The following is an 18,170-nucleotide window of genomic DNA, read 5'->3' on the forward strand; positions in this document are numbered from 1 at the left end:
TAAATCAATATTAAGACGAAGTAATCTTTTTAGTAGGATCGTGAAATAAGATCGGGAATGAAATACAGAATAAGTAGCACTCCTACAAACAAAAGAGTTCCGTTACCTCATAACAGAATAAGAAAACTCTGTTAGAAGGCATGTCATATTTTACAGCAAAAATGGTATTGTATATTTGCACATTTGCAAGTAAAAACACATTTTAAAAGACGACTAAGGCAACCGATCTTTTAAAACAATTATTTTCTCAGGAATTATATGTTGCAGTTAAATTAAGACAGGATAAAACTTGGAGTTGGATTATATCCCCTTAGGCACATGTTTGTACGCTTAAGATAAAATGTGATTTGACTTGCAAGATTTAGATATGATGTGACTCATAAAATGATTGAACAATATTTTGTGCAACATTTTTGTCTTTTTTTATGATAGAGAACGTTACAAATCAAACTTGTATTTGTATGTTGTAACAAGTTTTTTTTATCTCAATTTTCATATTGATCTACTTGTCATTTTCATCATATTTAGCTCACATGAGCTGAAAGGGTGGGTCACTATGGGTGAACAAAGTTTTACTAAAATTCAACTCTTCTTCTCAAGAACAAGAGATATAGATCAGAAGCAGACAGTTTGCTTGCTGTAGAACTGTCACTCTCTGCTTGACTCCTTGAGAAAATTTGGGCAGAGAAACAAGAGCTACAGATCCAAGTGTAGTAAAAACTTTCAATGTATGCCGCTGCTTTTTTGATGCCCACTTCTCGTTTTATCATGTATTTTATGCTTTCCCCCACTTTTAGAATGATATCTGTACGATAATTATACCCCCGCTCCAAAGGAGAGAGGGGTATACTGTTTTACCCTTGTGTGTCTGTCCATCTGTCTGTCTACCTGTCTGTCTGTCTGTAAAAAATATTTGGTCGCAGTTTTCTCAACAACTACTCTGCAGATGCTTGAAATTGTAGCACATTCTTTGCTGGGGCATGTCATATTGTAGACTTCATTTTTGTTCAAATCTGATGTCAACTTCCTGTTTATCCATGCATCTGTCCATATCATACATACAGTGATTGGGATAAGCTAGGGAGTAAATGTGACAATGGCGCACTCCAAGTCAGTGTCAATGTGACATTTCAAAATTCAGTGCGCCAAACAGACTTTTTAATGGGACATTTCCTAGTTACGAACTTGCAATTGATTACTTGCTGTTAGAATTTCAGTTGACTTGACTTAATTGAAATTGTCAAATTATAGAATGACAACATTAAAAGATACAAAATTAGTATATTTAAATTCACAAGTGTCAGAAAATAAATAAACACTGCAAATTAATTTCATTTTTTTATTTTTTGTCTCCGATGTTTGACATCTTTAAAATGAATGAAAGCCTGGTTTAGATCTATACCGCTTCCCTCCGATTCATGATACTTCTTCCGGGTCATTTTCTACCGATTTACTTGAATTCTGTTTGTTAGGATTGTTAAAAATTAAGAAAAGTCTGCCTTTTTATCAGTACGAGGTATTTTCTTAGGCAGCATGCTGCACGCCTGACACCAGTTTATTTCGTGCGCATTAGCCAATCAGAAAACAAGTAACTGTTTGATTAGATACTGGAGAAAAGAAAGTCTTAAGAACGCTTTAATAGAACGACATTAAATACTATTTTATCAAGCTTAAATTGACAGCGATTGTTTTGGGAAGTACTACAAGCGCTTGGGGGAAAGCTCAAAGTTTAAAAGTATGTAGTGCATGATTATATATGCGCCACGGTGGCGCAGCGATTTTAATTTTAATGTGACATTTTGAAATTTAATGCGACTATGGCGCAGGGCGCGTGCTTATCCCAATCACTGTACATAACAAATTTTTGTCATAGTTTTCTCAGCAACTACTCAATTTAGATGCTTGGAATTTTATCACACTTTATGTTGAAGCTTGTCATATGATGGAATTCATTTTTATACGAATCTGATATCAACTTCTTATTTATCCCTGCATCTGTCCATAATTGAACTTAAGTATATTAAAATGATATTGATATTCACATCAGAACAGGTATTACTAGTGAGCATTGGCTCGCAGACTTTTTGTCATTCCCTTAATTTACTCCCATCATTGATACTTTATTTAGCTTACTAGCATCCAAACAGTCCTTTATGATTTTGAATGTTGGTTTAAAAGATGTCCATAACTACAAACAGTCTTTTGAAACCATTAAAAGCTAAATAAGATATTGTGTATGTACTTATTATAGGGGACTTCATATTTTACTGGCTGGTGATTGGATCTGTAGTTCTCTGTTCTATCTGTCGGAATTTTCTCAAGCAAAGAACTACAGTTCTGCAGCTATCAGTTTGCAGATGGTAGTGGTTAGTTACGTTATGATTATGTGTTTGACCTGCATGGTAACAACTCAAGTGGTTTTGGCCCACTTGTATAAACCTTCACCTACCTAAGGTGTTCTTAACCCCTACTTTTAGGGGAGTTGGGTTGGTTGTGTAGACAATGTCACTGAGTTATTTTAAATAAGACTATTTTGATTAAATAAAACTCTATGAATTACTTTTCTCCATTTAGAATCTACATAAATCCAGACTTTTGACCAGGAATTAAAATATACAATGAAAAAGAAGAAACTGCCACCATTGCTGTGTATACTGCCATTTATTATTGCTAAATGTTCAGGTAACCAGTCAGCTATATTATTTACTATAAGGTGAAACCAGATGTTTGACATAAGGTTATGCATTCAGAAATGGATGCTGATATGTTTTTCTTAAATTACAAATTTAAATCATATGATTAGTTTTTTTTGGCAGTTTTAATTTCAAATGGTTCAAGGATAATAGTCTAACACTAGCCTCCAATGTTAAATAATTGACAATGAACTTAGCCAAATGTTGAACTTACTAGATTCATTGAAAAGAAATAAGTACCGGTACTGGCTTCATATACAGTGGAACTATACAATCTCCTTATGTGACGTCAGACCATTATGTTTAATGACCCCAGTAGTGTTTTCAGCTCCACATTTAGATAGATCATGTTTTAACATGACTTTACATTAATTTGTAATTTTCCTTCAGGACTGTGTCCTTCAGATATCAGTTGTGGATGGAAGTCCCAGTGTGTGAACGGTAGCTGTCAGTGTTCTCCAGGGTACCGTCTACACTCCAACCAACAAGACTGCCAAAACGGTAGGTAGAAAAATATCAGCGAATCAATTTGATTCAATTCTTTTATTCACTTGCTTGCATTACTTACAAGTCTATGACTTATCTGATTACAGTGAGTTGTTCACAGGAAGACTGTTTAGAATGTGGTGCTGACAGTTGCAGCAGGTATACCGTAATACATTCTGCAAGACATTCTGAAAGGATTGATTAGAATCCTTTTGAATTTATAAGGGGTTATGGCTTATGCTGAAATTGTACATGCAAAGCTTTATTCAGTAATACCAAATCTGATGAATGTAAGAAATTAATTTACATATAAAATGAAGCACTTCTTATTGTCTTTTGAAGTTTGAAATAATATTGATATACTAAATTCAGATTTTATTACATATATATTAGGTGCACAAATTTTCTGGATGATCAAACACTGAGCTGTTTGGAAAAGTGCAATGGACAAGCTCAAAAGTCACAACTTCCTCACCTCCAAGGAAATGTCTGTAAAAGTAAGGAATGACTGTTAATGTTACATTATAATGAAATTCAAGGACAGTGGATTTACTTGTCAATTAGTCAATTACTGTATTTGAACATAAATTGGCATATTCAAAATTTAGCGCAAAAAGTGGGTATTGAGTTGTTGGCATATTTATTAGGGGTGTGCGATTTTATCGGTATACCGGTATATCGCGGTTTTTTGTTGCGTGATACGTATTGTGATACGGAGACCTAAATACCGGTCATTAGGTACACATTTAAAATTCAGAAATTATTCATTTATTTGTTCAATCTTTCAAATTACAATTACAGAAAGTATAAAAAAAAATGTTGTAAAAAGTGAAAAGAATGGCATCTTATCATCCAAACATAATTGATTTTATATGCATAAAAATTTCAAGAAAGTAAAATTTTGTTTTTCTAGCATATTTTTTAGAAAAATAATGACTTTTCATATAAAGTCATTGTAAAAACTGCTTTTAAAAATATCATGATATTATAGATAGTTTTCGATTGACCAAGAGTTACTTCCCGTTGGCCGCCATACTGGAGGTCCAATTGCTCATATCCCTTCATTGTTCAACCAATTTAAAATTTTTATATTTGCTATTTTGAATTAGAAATCATTATTTTTCTGAAGTATATAAATTTTTGGAAGCCTCCTTTATTTAAAAAAAATTATTTGATAAAGATTTTCCATCAAATATTTCTGCTATATTTTCTTAAACTTGGTAAGACAAAGAGGGAAAATCACTTAGTCGACCTCCAATATGGCGGCCAACGGGAGGTAACTTTCGCTAAATTCAGGCCTATCGAAAACTATCTATTGTGGGAAAAAATCGTGATATATCGCGATACAAAATTTTTGGCGATACCCATCCCTAATATTTATGAATTAGTGCTACACACTTCCACACTGTACGTAGGTTTATATACCATTTATCCATGAATTAGTGCACCAATGTCCACTGCTAAAATATGAAGCCTGCTTTTTCAAGTACACATATACAGTATTTTCTTATTATGCAGAGCTGTTTCTATGGTATTTCTGTTTTTTTTTCTTCAGGATATGAGAATGACAGTGATAAGATTGACGTTATCATTGGAGTGGTGGCCGGGGTGACAGTAGGGGTGTTTCTCTGTGTTATTGTGGGCCTTATATTTTACTGTCAGATCAAGAGAACAAGGTAAGTTTATCTTCTTACTTATAGCTCATTATCATTTTGTCATTTTTGACATTGTTTAAAAGACTTAAATGTAGATTATGATTGCTACTTGACTGCTTTGTAGAAAGAAAATAAATCTTCATCAGAAGCACTACAAAGCAGGAAATATGCAGTCTGGGACACACACCACAGTAAGTTTGAGGACTAGTTAAGAAAATATGCAGATACATGTTATATTTAATGTCCAAATGAGGAATTTGCATGTCAATTTGTTTTTAGCTCACCTCAACGAAGTTGGGGGGAGCTTATGTGATACCCTCGGCGTCGGCGTCCCGGGTTAAGGTTAAGTTTTTTGGAGCAGTTTTCTTTTTAAGTACTTCTATGTCCTATATTGATTAGACATGCATGGAAGATGTTTCTAGTGTGTTTCATTGTACCAGTCAAAGTTTCAGATGCTGCAATTTCAGCAAAGGAATGACCAGGTTAATGTTTTTGGTGCAGGTTAACATTTTTTTTGCAGTTTTTGGTGTAGGTCTCATTTCCGAGTAACTATAAGCCCTATGTTGACCAAACTTACATGGATGGTACATCTTAGGATGCATACTACTAGACTTGCTTCGGATGCTGAATCTGACCTACATTTTCCGGTTGAGTGAACAGGTTAAAGTTTTTGGTGCAGGTTTCATTTCGAAGATACTATGAGCCCTATAATGACCAAACTTGCATGGATGGTACATCTTAGGATGCACACTACCAGGCTTGCTTCGGATGCTGAATCTGACCTACATTTTCGGGTTGAGTGAACAGGTTAAAGTTTTTGGTGCAGGTTTCATTTCCAAGTTTCTATGAGACATATAATGACCAAACTTGCATGGATGGTACATATTAGGATGCATACTACCAGTCTTGCTTCAGATGCTGAATCTGACCTACATTTTCCGGTTGAGTGAACAGGTTAAAGTTTTTGGTGCAGGTTTCATTTCCAAGTTACTATGAGACATATAATGACCAAACTTGCATGGATGGTACATCTTAGGATGCATATTACAAGACTTGCTTCGGATGCTGAATCTGACCTACATTTTCCGGTTGAGTGAACAGGTTAAAATTTTTGGTGCAGGTTTCATTTCCAAGTTACAGTGAGCCCTATAATGACTAAACTTGCATGGATGATAAATCTTAGGATGCATACTACCAGACTTGTTTCGGATGCTGAATCTGACCTACATTTTCTGGACGAGTAAACAGGTTAAAGTTTATGGTGCAGGATTCATTTCCAAGTAACTTTGAGCCCTATAATGACCAAACTTGCATGGATGGTACATCTAAGGGTGCATTCTACTAGGCTGGCTTCAGAAGCACACTACATTTTCCGGATTAGTGAAAAGGTTAGTCTTTTATACAGGTTTCATTTCCAAGTAACTTTGTGCTCTATGTTGAACAAACTTGCATTGATGATACATCTTAGGATGCACACTAATGGACTTGCTTCAGATGCTGAACTTGACATACATTTTCCAGATAATAGACCTCGTAAAAGTTATGGGTGCAGGTCTATCACCAAGAAACTATAAGGCTTACATAAACCAAAGTTGCACAAATGATGCATCAAGGGATGAAAACTCTCAATCTTGCTTCAGATGCTGGATTTTAATTACATTTTCATGATGAAGAACTAGTTTTAAGTTTTTATATACATGTAGGTCTATTCCAAAGTATCAAAATTGCATAAATTTTGCATTTTTGGATGTACACTTTTTGTTAGTTAATTGTGTGACTTAATTTGCCTTACTTAAGGACAACATTCGTTGATGTGAGCTCTGTAATCTCTGGTTACCTATGTTTATATTCATAGTATCAGTAGTATTGAGAATAATTGTAGATGTCACATTATCAAGATTAAAAGAAAAAATCATGCAGAAAGAATTCAATATGTATCGGTAGTAGGGGTGGGACGATACACACATCTTGCGATAAGATACGTATCTCGGTACATTGGCACGATATGATGCGTATCTCGATATTATTATAAATTATAAAACTATTCAAAAGAATTAGTATTTTACTTTTTCTTTTTTTTTTTGCCTTTACATTAAATCAACAAATTATTCTATATCAAATCATGTTTGCTTTGAAATTAATACTTGAAGTTCATCAATTTCATTAACTAAAACTTTACAAAAACAATAATACATGTACATACTATTATAACCAAATTACTATTCAGAAGTTGTTTACAAATAGTTGTATAGTTCATCAGAGAACACTGACTAAAAATTCACTTAAAAAACATCGATCATATTTACATTATTATTAATTCATTGCTGAAAGTCTGTAGCCAAGTTGAGATTACAAAACAAGAGGCCCATGGGCCACATCGCTCACCTGAGAAGCTTTGAGCATTCTCTTCTTTACCAGATTTCCCCCTTGTAATACATAATGCATCCCCACCCTACCCCACTGATCATAATTTAGACATTGTGAAATCTACACTACCCCAGGATCCTTCCATGTGCACATAAGTTTCAGCTTTTCTGGCCCAGTGTAAGAAGATTTTCAAAGATTTTTCCTATATATTTCTATGTAAAACTTTGATTCCCCATTGTGGCCCCGCCCTTTCCCCAGGGGTCATGATTTGAAAAATTTAGAATCTACCCTACCCCAGGATGCTTCCACATAAGTTTCAGCTTTTCTGGCCCAGTGGTTCTTGAGAAGAAGATTTTCAAAGATTTTTCCTATATATTTCTATGTATAACTATGATTCCCCATTGTGGCCCCACCCTTCCCCGGAGGGTCATGATTTGAACAATTCAGAATCTACACTACCCCAGGATGCTTCCACATAAGTTTCAGATTTTCTGGCCCAGTGGTTCTTGAGAAGAAAAATTTCTAAGATTTTTCCTATTTATTTCTATGTAAAACTTTGATTCCCCATTGTGGCCCCGCCCTTTCCCCGGGGGTCATGATTTGAACAATTGAAAATCTACACTACCCCAGGATGCTTACACATAAGTTTCAGCTTTTCTGGCCCAGTGGTTCTTCAGAAGAAGATTTTCAAAGATTTTTCCAATATATTTCTATATAAAACTTTGATTCCCCATTGTGGCCCCGCCCTTTCCCCGGGGGTCATGATTTGAACAATTGAAAATCTACACTATCCCAGGATGCTTCCACATAAGTTTCAGCTTTTCTGGCCCAGTGGTTCTTGAGAAGAAGATTTTCAAAGATTTTTCTTATATATTTCTATGTATAACTTTGATTCCCCATTGTGGCCCCGCCCTTCCCTGAGGGTCATGATTTGAACAATTTAGAATCTACACTACCCCAGGATGCTTCCACATAAGTTTCAGCTTTTCTGGCCCAGTGGTTCTTGAGAAGAAGATTTTCAAAGATTTTTCTTATATATTTCTATGTATAACTTTGATTCTTCATTGTGGCCCCGCCCTTCCCCCAGGGGTCATGATTTGTACAATTTAGAATCTACACTTCCCCAGAATGCATCCACATAAGTTTCAGCTTTTCTGGCCCAGTGGTTCTTGAGAAGAAGATTTTAAAAGATTTTTCCTATATATTTCTATGTAAAACTTTGATTCCCAATTGTGACCCCGCCCTTCCCCCGGGGGCCATGATTTGAACAATTTAGAATCTACACTACCCCAGGATGCTTCCACATAAGTTTCAGCTTTTCTGGCCCAGTGGTTCTTGAGAAGAAGATTTTTTAATGACCCCACCCTATTTTTGTCTTTTCTTGATTAACTCCCCTTGTGAGGGGACTTGGCCCTTTATTTTAACAATTTAAATTCCCCTTTACCCAAGGATGCTTTGTACCAAGTTTGGTCAAAATTGGCCCAGTGGTTCTTGAGAAGAAGTCGAAAATGTGAAAAGTTTACAGACGGACAGACGGACGGACGGACGGACGACGGACAAAATGTGATCAGAAAAGCTCACTTGAGCCTTCGGCTCAGGTGAGCTAAATAGTACGAGATGGACTAACAATAATATCAAATGTTCTCGAAACGATATTTTCTGTGTATAGCACGCATTACATACTGAACTTTTCTTGTCCAATCTTCCGACGCTGCTTAAAAGTGAAAATGTTTTACCCCTAACCAACGACTTATTAGTTCTAAAGTGTGTTTTCAATATCAACATCATCTCTTCCTTTCGTACAAGCCGCCAATTCCCAAGGACAGGTACTTTCATTTTTCAATTTTTGGATAGATCATTCGTGCATCGTTTCGTACCGATATTTGAATGCTTGTATTGTAAACTGTATCTTGGTGGAAAATATCGGTATGTATTGGTGTATCGGTATATCGTCCCACCCCTAATCGGTAGTGAATTTATAAGTATTAGAATGAGAATTGATCACTTTTACCATAACTACAATATATTCGTTATTCTGTTATTGTAGATACCTCTTTATGACAATAAAGGATTTGGTAAGTGTATTTTAAATTTTATTTGTTTTTTAAGAAAAATTTTATGATAAAATTTGTACTAAATTCCATTTTACCTGCTGTAAGTTTGAGACTGATAATTAATAACTGACCACAGTTTTTAGGTCAATTAGAAAAAGAAGAATTTTGATTAGGATGAATTCATGTTTTAAATCTAATTTCTTATTGAAAAGATTCTCTTCACAACAATGAGTTTGAAGATCAAAACTAAATATCAGCTCAAGATTAAAGCCTACGAGGGTTGTCCCGTAAAATCGTGGACAAATTGTCTAGTGTGAAAAATAAACATCACTGCGTTCTGAAATTTTCACTATTATTTAGTACATATTTTAGTAATATACACAGCAAATTTTAGATAGATATATGCATAAATAAACAAATTATGTGATTTTATGCCATGTATTGTATCACCTTACGGCGCATGGATTATAACGTCAAAGTGTCTAAAACAGCGTCACGTTTTATCTTTGCTGAAAATGAAGTTGGATGAGTCCGACTTAAATTTAGGAATTTCATTGATACACATTCTTTATTCTCCATAAACAGTCGAAGAACCAATTGGCAAAAAGATTTATCAGTAAGTTACAGACAATATTCTCACCATCATTCATTAATAGAAAATCTCATATGGGCGGTCTACTGTGACAGCGTCTTTTGCTATTACATTAGGAGTTTGTCCGTATGTTTTGTACTCCCCAGGGACTCGATCAAATAAGACTTCGCTAAGAAAACTCCTATTTCATTTGTATACTTAAGATATGGTGATATTTTTATGATTTTTTTTCTTCTATGGTCATTTCAAGTCTCTAAAGGTGTCATTACAACATCGAAATAAAGCTGAACTGTTCTCCGGTGCACCGTAACGTCATAAAACGTTGCCATTTTTCGTGTGTTGTGTTTACCACTTTCCCATTTCGAATGTTCGAGAAACTGCCAAAAGTTAACCAAATGCCTTAAAATTTTTTACAAAGACTACAAAATTGACTGTGGAATTGAATTAGGATAATTTTAATCCAAATCTTATGTATTTAAAACTTTTATTTTGAATTCAAACTTGTGTATTCTTTAATAAAACCTTGGTTTTTTGTCCGTGCGCCGTAGGACAATACCCCGTGCACATTCAAGCATAATGAAATCTTTATTTTTGCCTATATTTTATCAAAAAAATTATCATGCACTTAAATATGATAAATAAACATTTACTGAAATTTTCAGCTTAGTGCGCCCATTACTTTTCAAGAAAAACGTTTTGTCCATGATTTTACGGGACAACCCTCGTACTTAAACATAGTTCAAATATGGATTTGCCAGTTGCCATTGCATTGGACACTGTGTTTCATAAAATGACTAAAAAGTTCATGTACTAAAAGACTGCTTATTCTTTAGAGCCCGATTCAGACATGTTACAGAAGAGTGTGGTGGATAAAGAGGTTTACTTTGCTGAGCTGGACAAGCTGAGGCCACAGGCTCCATCTTTACTGGCCCTCCTTAACAACATCAGACAGAAGCTCAGAGCCATGGATCCCAATGACACTAGGGTTTCTACTTACAAGTCAGTAACTCAAACAGAAGTTGACATCATCTATTTGGAACATGTATTGGTACTATTAGGAGTAAACATTATGGTTTATACAAATAATGCTGTGTTCATCTGAGCATATTTGTCACCACAAGTGAAAGAAAACAACAAAAAATATTTTTACCCATAAGTACCTGTTAAATACTGGGTAATTCTAATGAAATCCAGTCAAAGCATCCCCTAATCCTTCTGTAATTACCGCCACCCCCTTCCCAAAATTCTATCAAAATAGGGTTGGGGGTGCTTTGCCCAAAACCAGGAGACGCTTTGACCAAAATCAGGAGGCATTAATTTTGACCATTTCTTGGGAACAGTAAAGAATTTTTTTATTTAAAAATATGTTGGGGGCGCTTTGACCAAAATCAGGGGACGTTTTGACCGGTATTTTTTCTATAAAAATATGTAAGGGGGTGCTTTGAACAAAATCAAGGGGTGCTTTGACTAAAATCAGGGGACGCTTTGACCAATATTTGGGGGCGGTATTTTTTCTAGAAAAGTATGTTAAGGTTCGCTTTGACTTCAATCAGGGGACGCTTTGACTAAAATCAGGGGACGCTAAAATCATGGCACAGTGTCCCGCTTTGACTAAAATCAGGGGACGCTTTGACCAATATTTGGGGGCGGTATTTTTTCTAGAAAAATATGTTGGGGGGCGCTTTGACTTAAATCAGGGGACGCTTTGACCAATATTTGGGGGCAGTATTTTTTCTATAAGAATATGTTAGGGGGCGCTTGACCAAAATTTGGGGGCGCTTTGACTAAAATCATGGGACGCTTTGTCGGGGACGTTTTTATTAGGGGGCTCTTTGACTGGCTCCCATTTTAATTTAATATTGCTTACAGATTCTGTAGAATTACACACAGAAACTAATGGAAAATATCTTCACATAATGAAATATGCACTGTTTTGTACACAAGTGGAAATATTTTGTCAAATTTCTTTTTTTAACATGTAGTAACGATATAGAATTATTAAGTGTTAAGAAATACTGTATTTTTCTAACAGAGGAGTCATCCATCAGATGTGTCGAGTGCTTGTATTGGTTCACAAGAAGGACCCTGGGGTCAGCATTCCCTCTGATGCACTGGGTCTGATAGAATGGGCCAAACAGATGTTGGAAGATAATCAGATTGGGAATCAGGTACCTAAAACTTATTTTACTATCATAGTGTCAATGATTGGTTTATAATCAAAACAAATCTTTTTGATACTGTCTTTACTATCCAAATATTCAAATTGATAAATATTTATTTCTGTTTTATTTTATTTCTGGATGATGCTCTGATCATGTCTTATTGACATTTTGAATTGAGTGTTTAGGGAATCATTCTTTGAAATATTTTGTGGTTTCCTAAATAAGAAAAATAAAATCTCACAATATTTTAAATCCATTGTCATCACTAGAATCGGAGAAAGATGCACACAATTTAAATGATAATCAATGATAAGTGAAGTAAAGGATCCATGCACATGACTGATTTGAGTGATTTCAGCTTCAAAGTATTTTTTTCATTTTAGGAGCAGAATGGCTCTGGTGATTCAGCAGATGCAGCAGGGAGCAAGATCTCTTACATCGACGTCCCAGAAAAAAGGCAGAACCACCAGTATGCTGTGCCTAATGTCACACGAGCGGAGAGTGACAGCAACATTGCCTCACAGGCCAGCTATTACAGCAGTGCCCCAGTCCCTGTCGAGTATCACAGTCACACGCTGCCATCTTATGCCAAAATACGCAATTCTGTTTCCACATTACTGCCAGATAAAAACAGAAACAAGAATGAAAGTGTTAAAAAATCCACACAAAATACTGTGCTCAGTTCCAAGAGTAATGATTTCTCCTCAGGCTATTTTAGAAATGGTCATTACTATGATCCTGGACCTAATCCAGAAATCTATGCCCCTGCTAGTTCATACAGTGATCGCAGCACTAAGTTGTTGACAACGTTTCAGTCTGACATTAGGAGGACACCATCCATTTCTTCTTCTGTGTCCTCAGCTGGTGGGTAGGTACCTGTATTTTCCTTGTATGGGTCATATTGGAACTTTTAGTGCCTTGCTTAGAAGTTATCACATACTTGTCTTTGATTCCTAACCAATTTCAATTTAATGGGCAAATAATACAGGTGGTACACAACTACATGTTCAATTATTACAAAGATATATGTTAGATAATTGTGTGTGTCACTATCAGTAGAATTATATAAGTAGGCAGTCAGAAGGAATTCTGTAAGTACGATAAAAATGTTTGCTCTTTTTTTACTAGGGTGACAAGAGACGAAGCTGATGATGAGAGTGTAAACAATGACCCCCTTCCTTTTGATCCTAAGGATGCCACAGAGCCCGTAGAAGTTTAACATTCTACATCGTGTTGATCCTAAGGATGCCACAGAGCCGGTAGAAGTTTAACATTCTTCACCAAGCTCCGGAAAGAAATGTCTGCCATCATGATGAGGTTTTTTTTCATGATTTTTGTCCAAAAACATTCCACACGTTTAATTTTTTTTTTTGATGTTACTTACTTTATATCAGTTTGAAAAGGTGTCAGTACGTATATTTGGTCTACTTGTACATGTATGTCTCTGTAAATCATACTTAACAATCCACTTTACAGGTACAGTGTAATCCATTATTTAAGTTCATATCTGTTGGGTATTTATATCGATTTAGCAATTTTTAAATTTACATTTTTCCCCTCTTAATTTTTGCAATATGGTTGTGATTTTTCAAAGTTGTTTTATTCTGGTACCCTATTGTACAATTCCTCTATTTATATTTGTTTTATGTGCATTTATAATTTCTTTATCAGTTTAATTAAGAAAAAAGTGAAACAATGATATTTACATATGTCCATTCATTTGTTTTATATACAATGTATCAACAAAGCACAGTTGAACTGCTATTTTACACATAAATATTTTAATGATGGGAGCCCCAATTGCTTTTTTTTTAATTTAATATAAAATGTTTTTTAACCCAAATATCTCAAATTCATGAAGATTTTGATAATCATATTTATAGTTTATGGCCTCGTGCGTCCTCCGGGGCACTGAGAGGATAAGAAATATATAGTTTGATATAAGGATGTTCTGACTGAATCTTTTCAGATGTAAATTGTTTACTTTTGACAAAAAATTAGGTCTTTATAAGCCAGATTGTATATTAATATTTTAAACATGCTGTATTAAAAAATTGCTTTTTTGCTTCTGATTTTAGAATGAAATATTTCATGCTCTTATTAAATTCAATATTAATGCTCTTACGATCTGAGAGGTTTTAATTTTTTTGGTTTGTTTGCTTTTGTAACCTTTTGCAGTTGTTTAACTTGAACAGAATTTGCATGTCCATTATTTCTGTGTAATTTTGTAAAATGTCATTTGCTATCATTTGCCAATTTATTTTGCGTTTATTGGGATGGGGATGCAGGGAGTAATAAGAATGTGTTTATATATGTTGTAATCAACTCTCTCTCTCATTCAACTAAAATAAGGTATTTTACATAAATTGTCATCTGGAGGTCAGCTGGTATGTTCTTTTTATTACTTTCTTTAGTCTGTAAGGACAACAAGGTTGGTTTGGTTAAAATTTTATGGTACATGTACCTTTATGCAATAAATTGTATCTGTATAAGCTTTTGCATCTCACAATATGTAATACATAATAATGTTTATTATTATCCATTTATGACTTTTAGGTGCTATATTCACTTCTGGTGTGATATTAAATTTTGTATTTTAGATTACTTGCTTACTATGCTTTTTAAATTTTCATGCGAGGGTCAAGATTTAAAAGAAATAATCACTTCTGTATTGTAACTCGGTCAAAAACTTTTATCAAGCAATTGCTGCCTTATGCTTGTGTTCTTTCAAAGCTCAACTGATTGCATTATCTGCAACAATTTTAGCAATAAGCAACCATACCATTTAGTTTTTTTAGCTCACCTGGATGAGGTCAAGATGAACTTACAGTATGTCCCAAATAAAGTTTGAAGAGCAAGTCCACTGTCCAGAAACTCCAAGTCATTCTTGGACCTGGCCAAACTGGAATGGATAAGGCATATAGGGATGCTCACCACCAGATATGATTTGGAAACCTAGATCTATTCTACATTTTTCAGATTAATGACCAGCTTACAGTTTTTGGAGCAAGTCCATTCCCATCAAGTACTGTAAACCAACTTTTATTCGCTAGCGAGAAATATTCGCGTTTCGCAAATCAACTTTAATTCGCGAATATAAATTGCCGCAAACCATTTATTTTGCTTTGTATTTGTATGGAATAAATCCTCAATCGCGAAAAATAATCATCGTGGATCAATTTCAAACTGACAAATGGCAAATAAAAGTTGGTTTACAGTAACTGTGAGTCCTGTGATGACTTAATTTGAAGGGGTAATGATACTTAGGATGCACGCCACCAGACGTGCTGAATCTGAAGTACATTTTCTTGATGAACAATGCATGAAAGTTTTAGGTATAATACAATACTATTTTGTGAATTACAGCTATTGCTACACCTTAGCCCTTTGGTATTCAAACTTGCAAGGAATATGTATTTGGGATACACACTACCACTTTCAATGTTGCAACTGACCTTCATTTTTTTGGTGAGGGAACAGGTAAGAGTTGGTCCATTTCCAAGTAACTGTAAGCCTCATACAGACATGCTTTGCAAGTATTTTATTAGTAGGATTGCACACTTCCAAAACATTTGCTTTTGTGTAAGATTTTTCCATACTTGTACATAATATTCATCAAGGTGAGCTTTGTTATATTTGAAGACCTGTGTGACATGTGAAGATCTTTTTTCCTCATATAATGGTACTTGTACTGGGTATTTCATTTAACATTAATGCATTTTCAAGCAATTTGCATTTATTTAATTTTAAATTAAAAATTAATTTCATTAGAACATTAATGCATTTTCAAGCAATTTGCATGTGGTAGCCTTTTACTCTTTTGAGACAATCATGAGCGTTTATAAAGCTGACTGCTTAATTTTTAAGATATCTTTATAGAGATCTTTGTGGGGAAATCCTTTATATACTTAGTGGTATGCCTGTCTGTATCATATTTTATATTACTATGTTAAAGCAATTATCTGGTGCTTGTAGTTGTGCCCTTTAAGGTCATCTGACAGTTATAAAGTAATGTGGTTCATTTTCCTTTATACATGTAAATACAATTTTATTTGATGAATCAATGCATTTATGGATGATTATGAAATTCAGATATGAAATGTGATGAACTGAAAGTTTATGGGTTTTTTTTTTTATTGTGAAAATGAAATGAAATATGGTTGAAAAATTAGAGACTCATGTGCTTTGTTTCAATAAATGAGTCTACTTTTACCAGTACTATAAAAATGAACTTGATATAATTTTTAAAGTTTTTAAAAAGTTTTATTTGATTTAAAATTTCAAGTGAGAGTTGTAATCATAAAGAGGTGTATATGAATTTCTATACATGTATCTGTGATGAAAAAAAATTCTGTGGTATATGGGTATTATTTCAGTGTAGCTATATTGTAAAGAATATGATATTACATGTAATACTATTATGTAATACTATTTTAATGTTTCATACTAAAATTCAAATATATATTTATATAACACATTATTTAAAATATGTGATACACAATGTACCATATTTTTGTTGTTTTGAATGCCTTATTTTGGTAATGTAGCAAATATAGCTATTATAATATTATGTTACAGTAGATATTGGTTTTTAAAATCAAACTTATAATCTGTTGGGAAATTTCCTGTAGGGTGTTACAATTGCTTATCTTATCCAACTTAAATGTATCTCAATTTTATTAATTTATTGTTACATTGTACACTTAGTAAAAGTTGTTAATTACATTCCCTTTTCTTTATATTTTTTTTATATTGTTGGTATCATTGTGAACATGTGTCTAAGACAAGCAAATTCAAAATCAAATGCAGACAAACTTTGTAGACATTATATAAAGTGTTAAACTAGTCAGATTAACAAACCGTCACATTTTGAAAAACCAAAAACTCTCATTGACTCCTGTCTCTTGTTAAATATTACACATCATTTTTGGATGAAACATTGTAAACATTTCCTAGAAAATTGTATTTCTTTGCGAGAATCTTCAGCTAAAGGGAGGTAACTATCAAAGTGCAGAAAAATCATCACATGACCTTGTTGCTTTGTGTCATTTCCTATACATTGCTGGTAGTTGCAGGTTAATGTTTATTTTATATATTAACTGTAATATTTTATTGATGTGTCTTTAATATATGTGAAGTATTATTTAATAAAATAACAGTTTGCTTTTTTTTTCTTTTTTTTCTTTTTTTTTTTGGAATGCTGCCATGATACCTTAACAATTATGGAGAATACATTAAATTGCACTTCAACAATATTTATGATTAATTTTGACATTTTTAACACTTGCACAGACAAAAATACATGTATTATTGTTCTGCAATAGTACATGTATTTACACATGTACACTGTTGTAATTGCAGTCAAGATGAAGTGCATAGAAATTATTCTTATTAATAAATAGAATTGTATAGGGATATGACTTGAAGTTGGTCATGAGAGTAAAATCTATGCCTGTTATATGGTAAATTTGATCTCAAACCAATTTCCATGTCACATCCCAATGCAACTCTAAAAAAAATCTTATCTCTTATATTTAATTCTATTTTGATGTTAGACAGAAAAACTTTCACTTTATCTACTCCATTTTGGAACTGCAACCTAAATACATATACAGGTATGAAGTGATGTCACTGTCTAGACTTTCAAAATATCCTGTGCAGATTGCTTCTCTTAAGCAACTAAGTCTGATCAACTTTTAAAATGTCTTGTGCAGTTTGCTTCCAATAAGCAACCAAGTCTGATCCACCAAAAATTCAATGTCAATTAAGGTTACTATTTTTATTTAAAGAAACACATTGATATAATGTAAATTGTTTGGAAGCACCATGAAACTACATTGATGTAGGGTTTAGGCCATTCCAAGTTTTTTCTATGTTTAGCGTCCGCGTGCGCCTTGGTTTTTGACATCCCATGTCAGAAAAAAAAAAAAGAATCAGGAGTCCGAAAATTAATTATTCAGGTCAAAATTTGTGATTTCCAGCAATATCTCTAAATATTTGTATAATATTTTATTATTGGAATAGTTTCAATATTTAATACCTTGATTTTGCTGACGAAAATAACTTTCTTTATGAAAACTAGATAAATGAAATCATATCTTTTGAATTACGTCATTCTTATTACTATAAACATGATTAAATATGTGTTGTTTTTTTTTGAC

The 18,170-nt window shown here is 33.8% G+C and overlaps 1 protein-coding gene across 1 annotated transcript; it reads left to right on the top strand.

Moving 5' to 3' along the window:
• The first annotated feature begins 67 nt into the window (after positions 1-67).
• On the top strand, positions 68-13,713 carry LOC134237711 (uncharacterized). Its single transcript, XM_062719852.1, has 12 exons — positions 68-164; positions 2,575-2,682; positions 3,084-3,194; positions 3,287-3,338; positions 3,573-3,676; positions 4,735-4,855; positions 4,959-5,025; positions 9,249-9,276; positions 10,681-10,846; positions 11,880-12,015; positions 12,393-12,877; positions 13,138-13,713. The coding sequence occupies exons 2-12, from the start codon at positions 2,619-2,621 to the stop codon at positions 13,226-13,228; spliced, it is 1,425 nt and encodes a 474-aa protein (XP_062575836.1). The 5' UTR covers positions 68-164; positions 2,575-2,618; the 3' UTR covers positions 13,229-13,713.
• The last annotated feature ends 4,457 nt before the right edge of the window (positions 13,714-18,170 follow it).

Source organism: Saccostrea cucullata, unplaced genomic scaffold, assembly GCF_032062105.1.
Source record: "Saccostrea cucullata isolate Sc308-1 unplaced genomic scaffold, CSIRO_AGI_Scuc_v1 ctg11, whole genome shotgun sequence".
In the NCBI taxonomy this organism is placed as follows: Eukaryota; Metazoa; Mollusca; class Bivalvia; order Ostreida; family Ostreidae; genus Saccostrea; species Saccostrea cuccullata.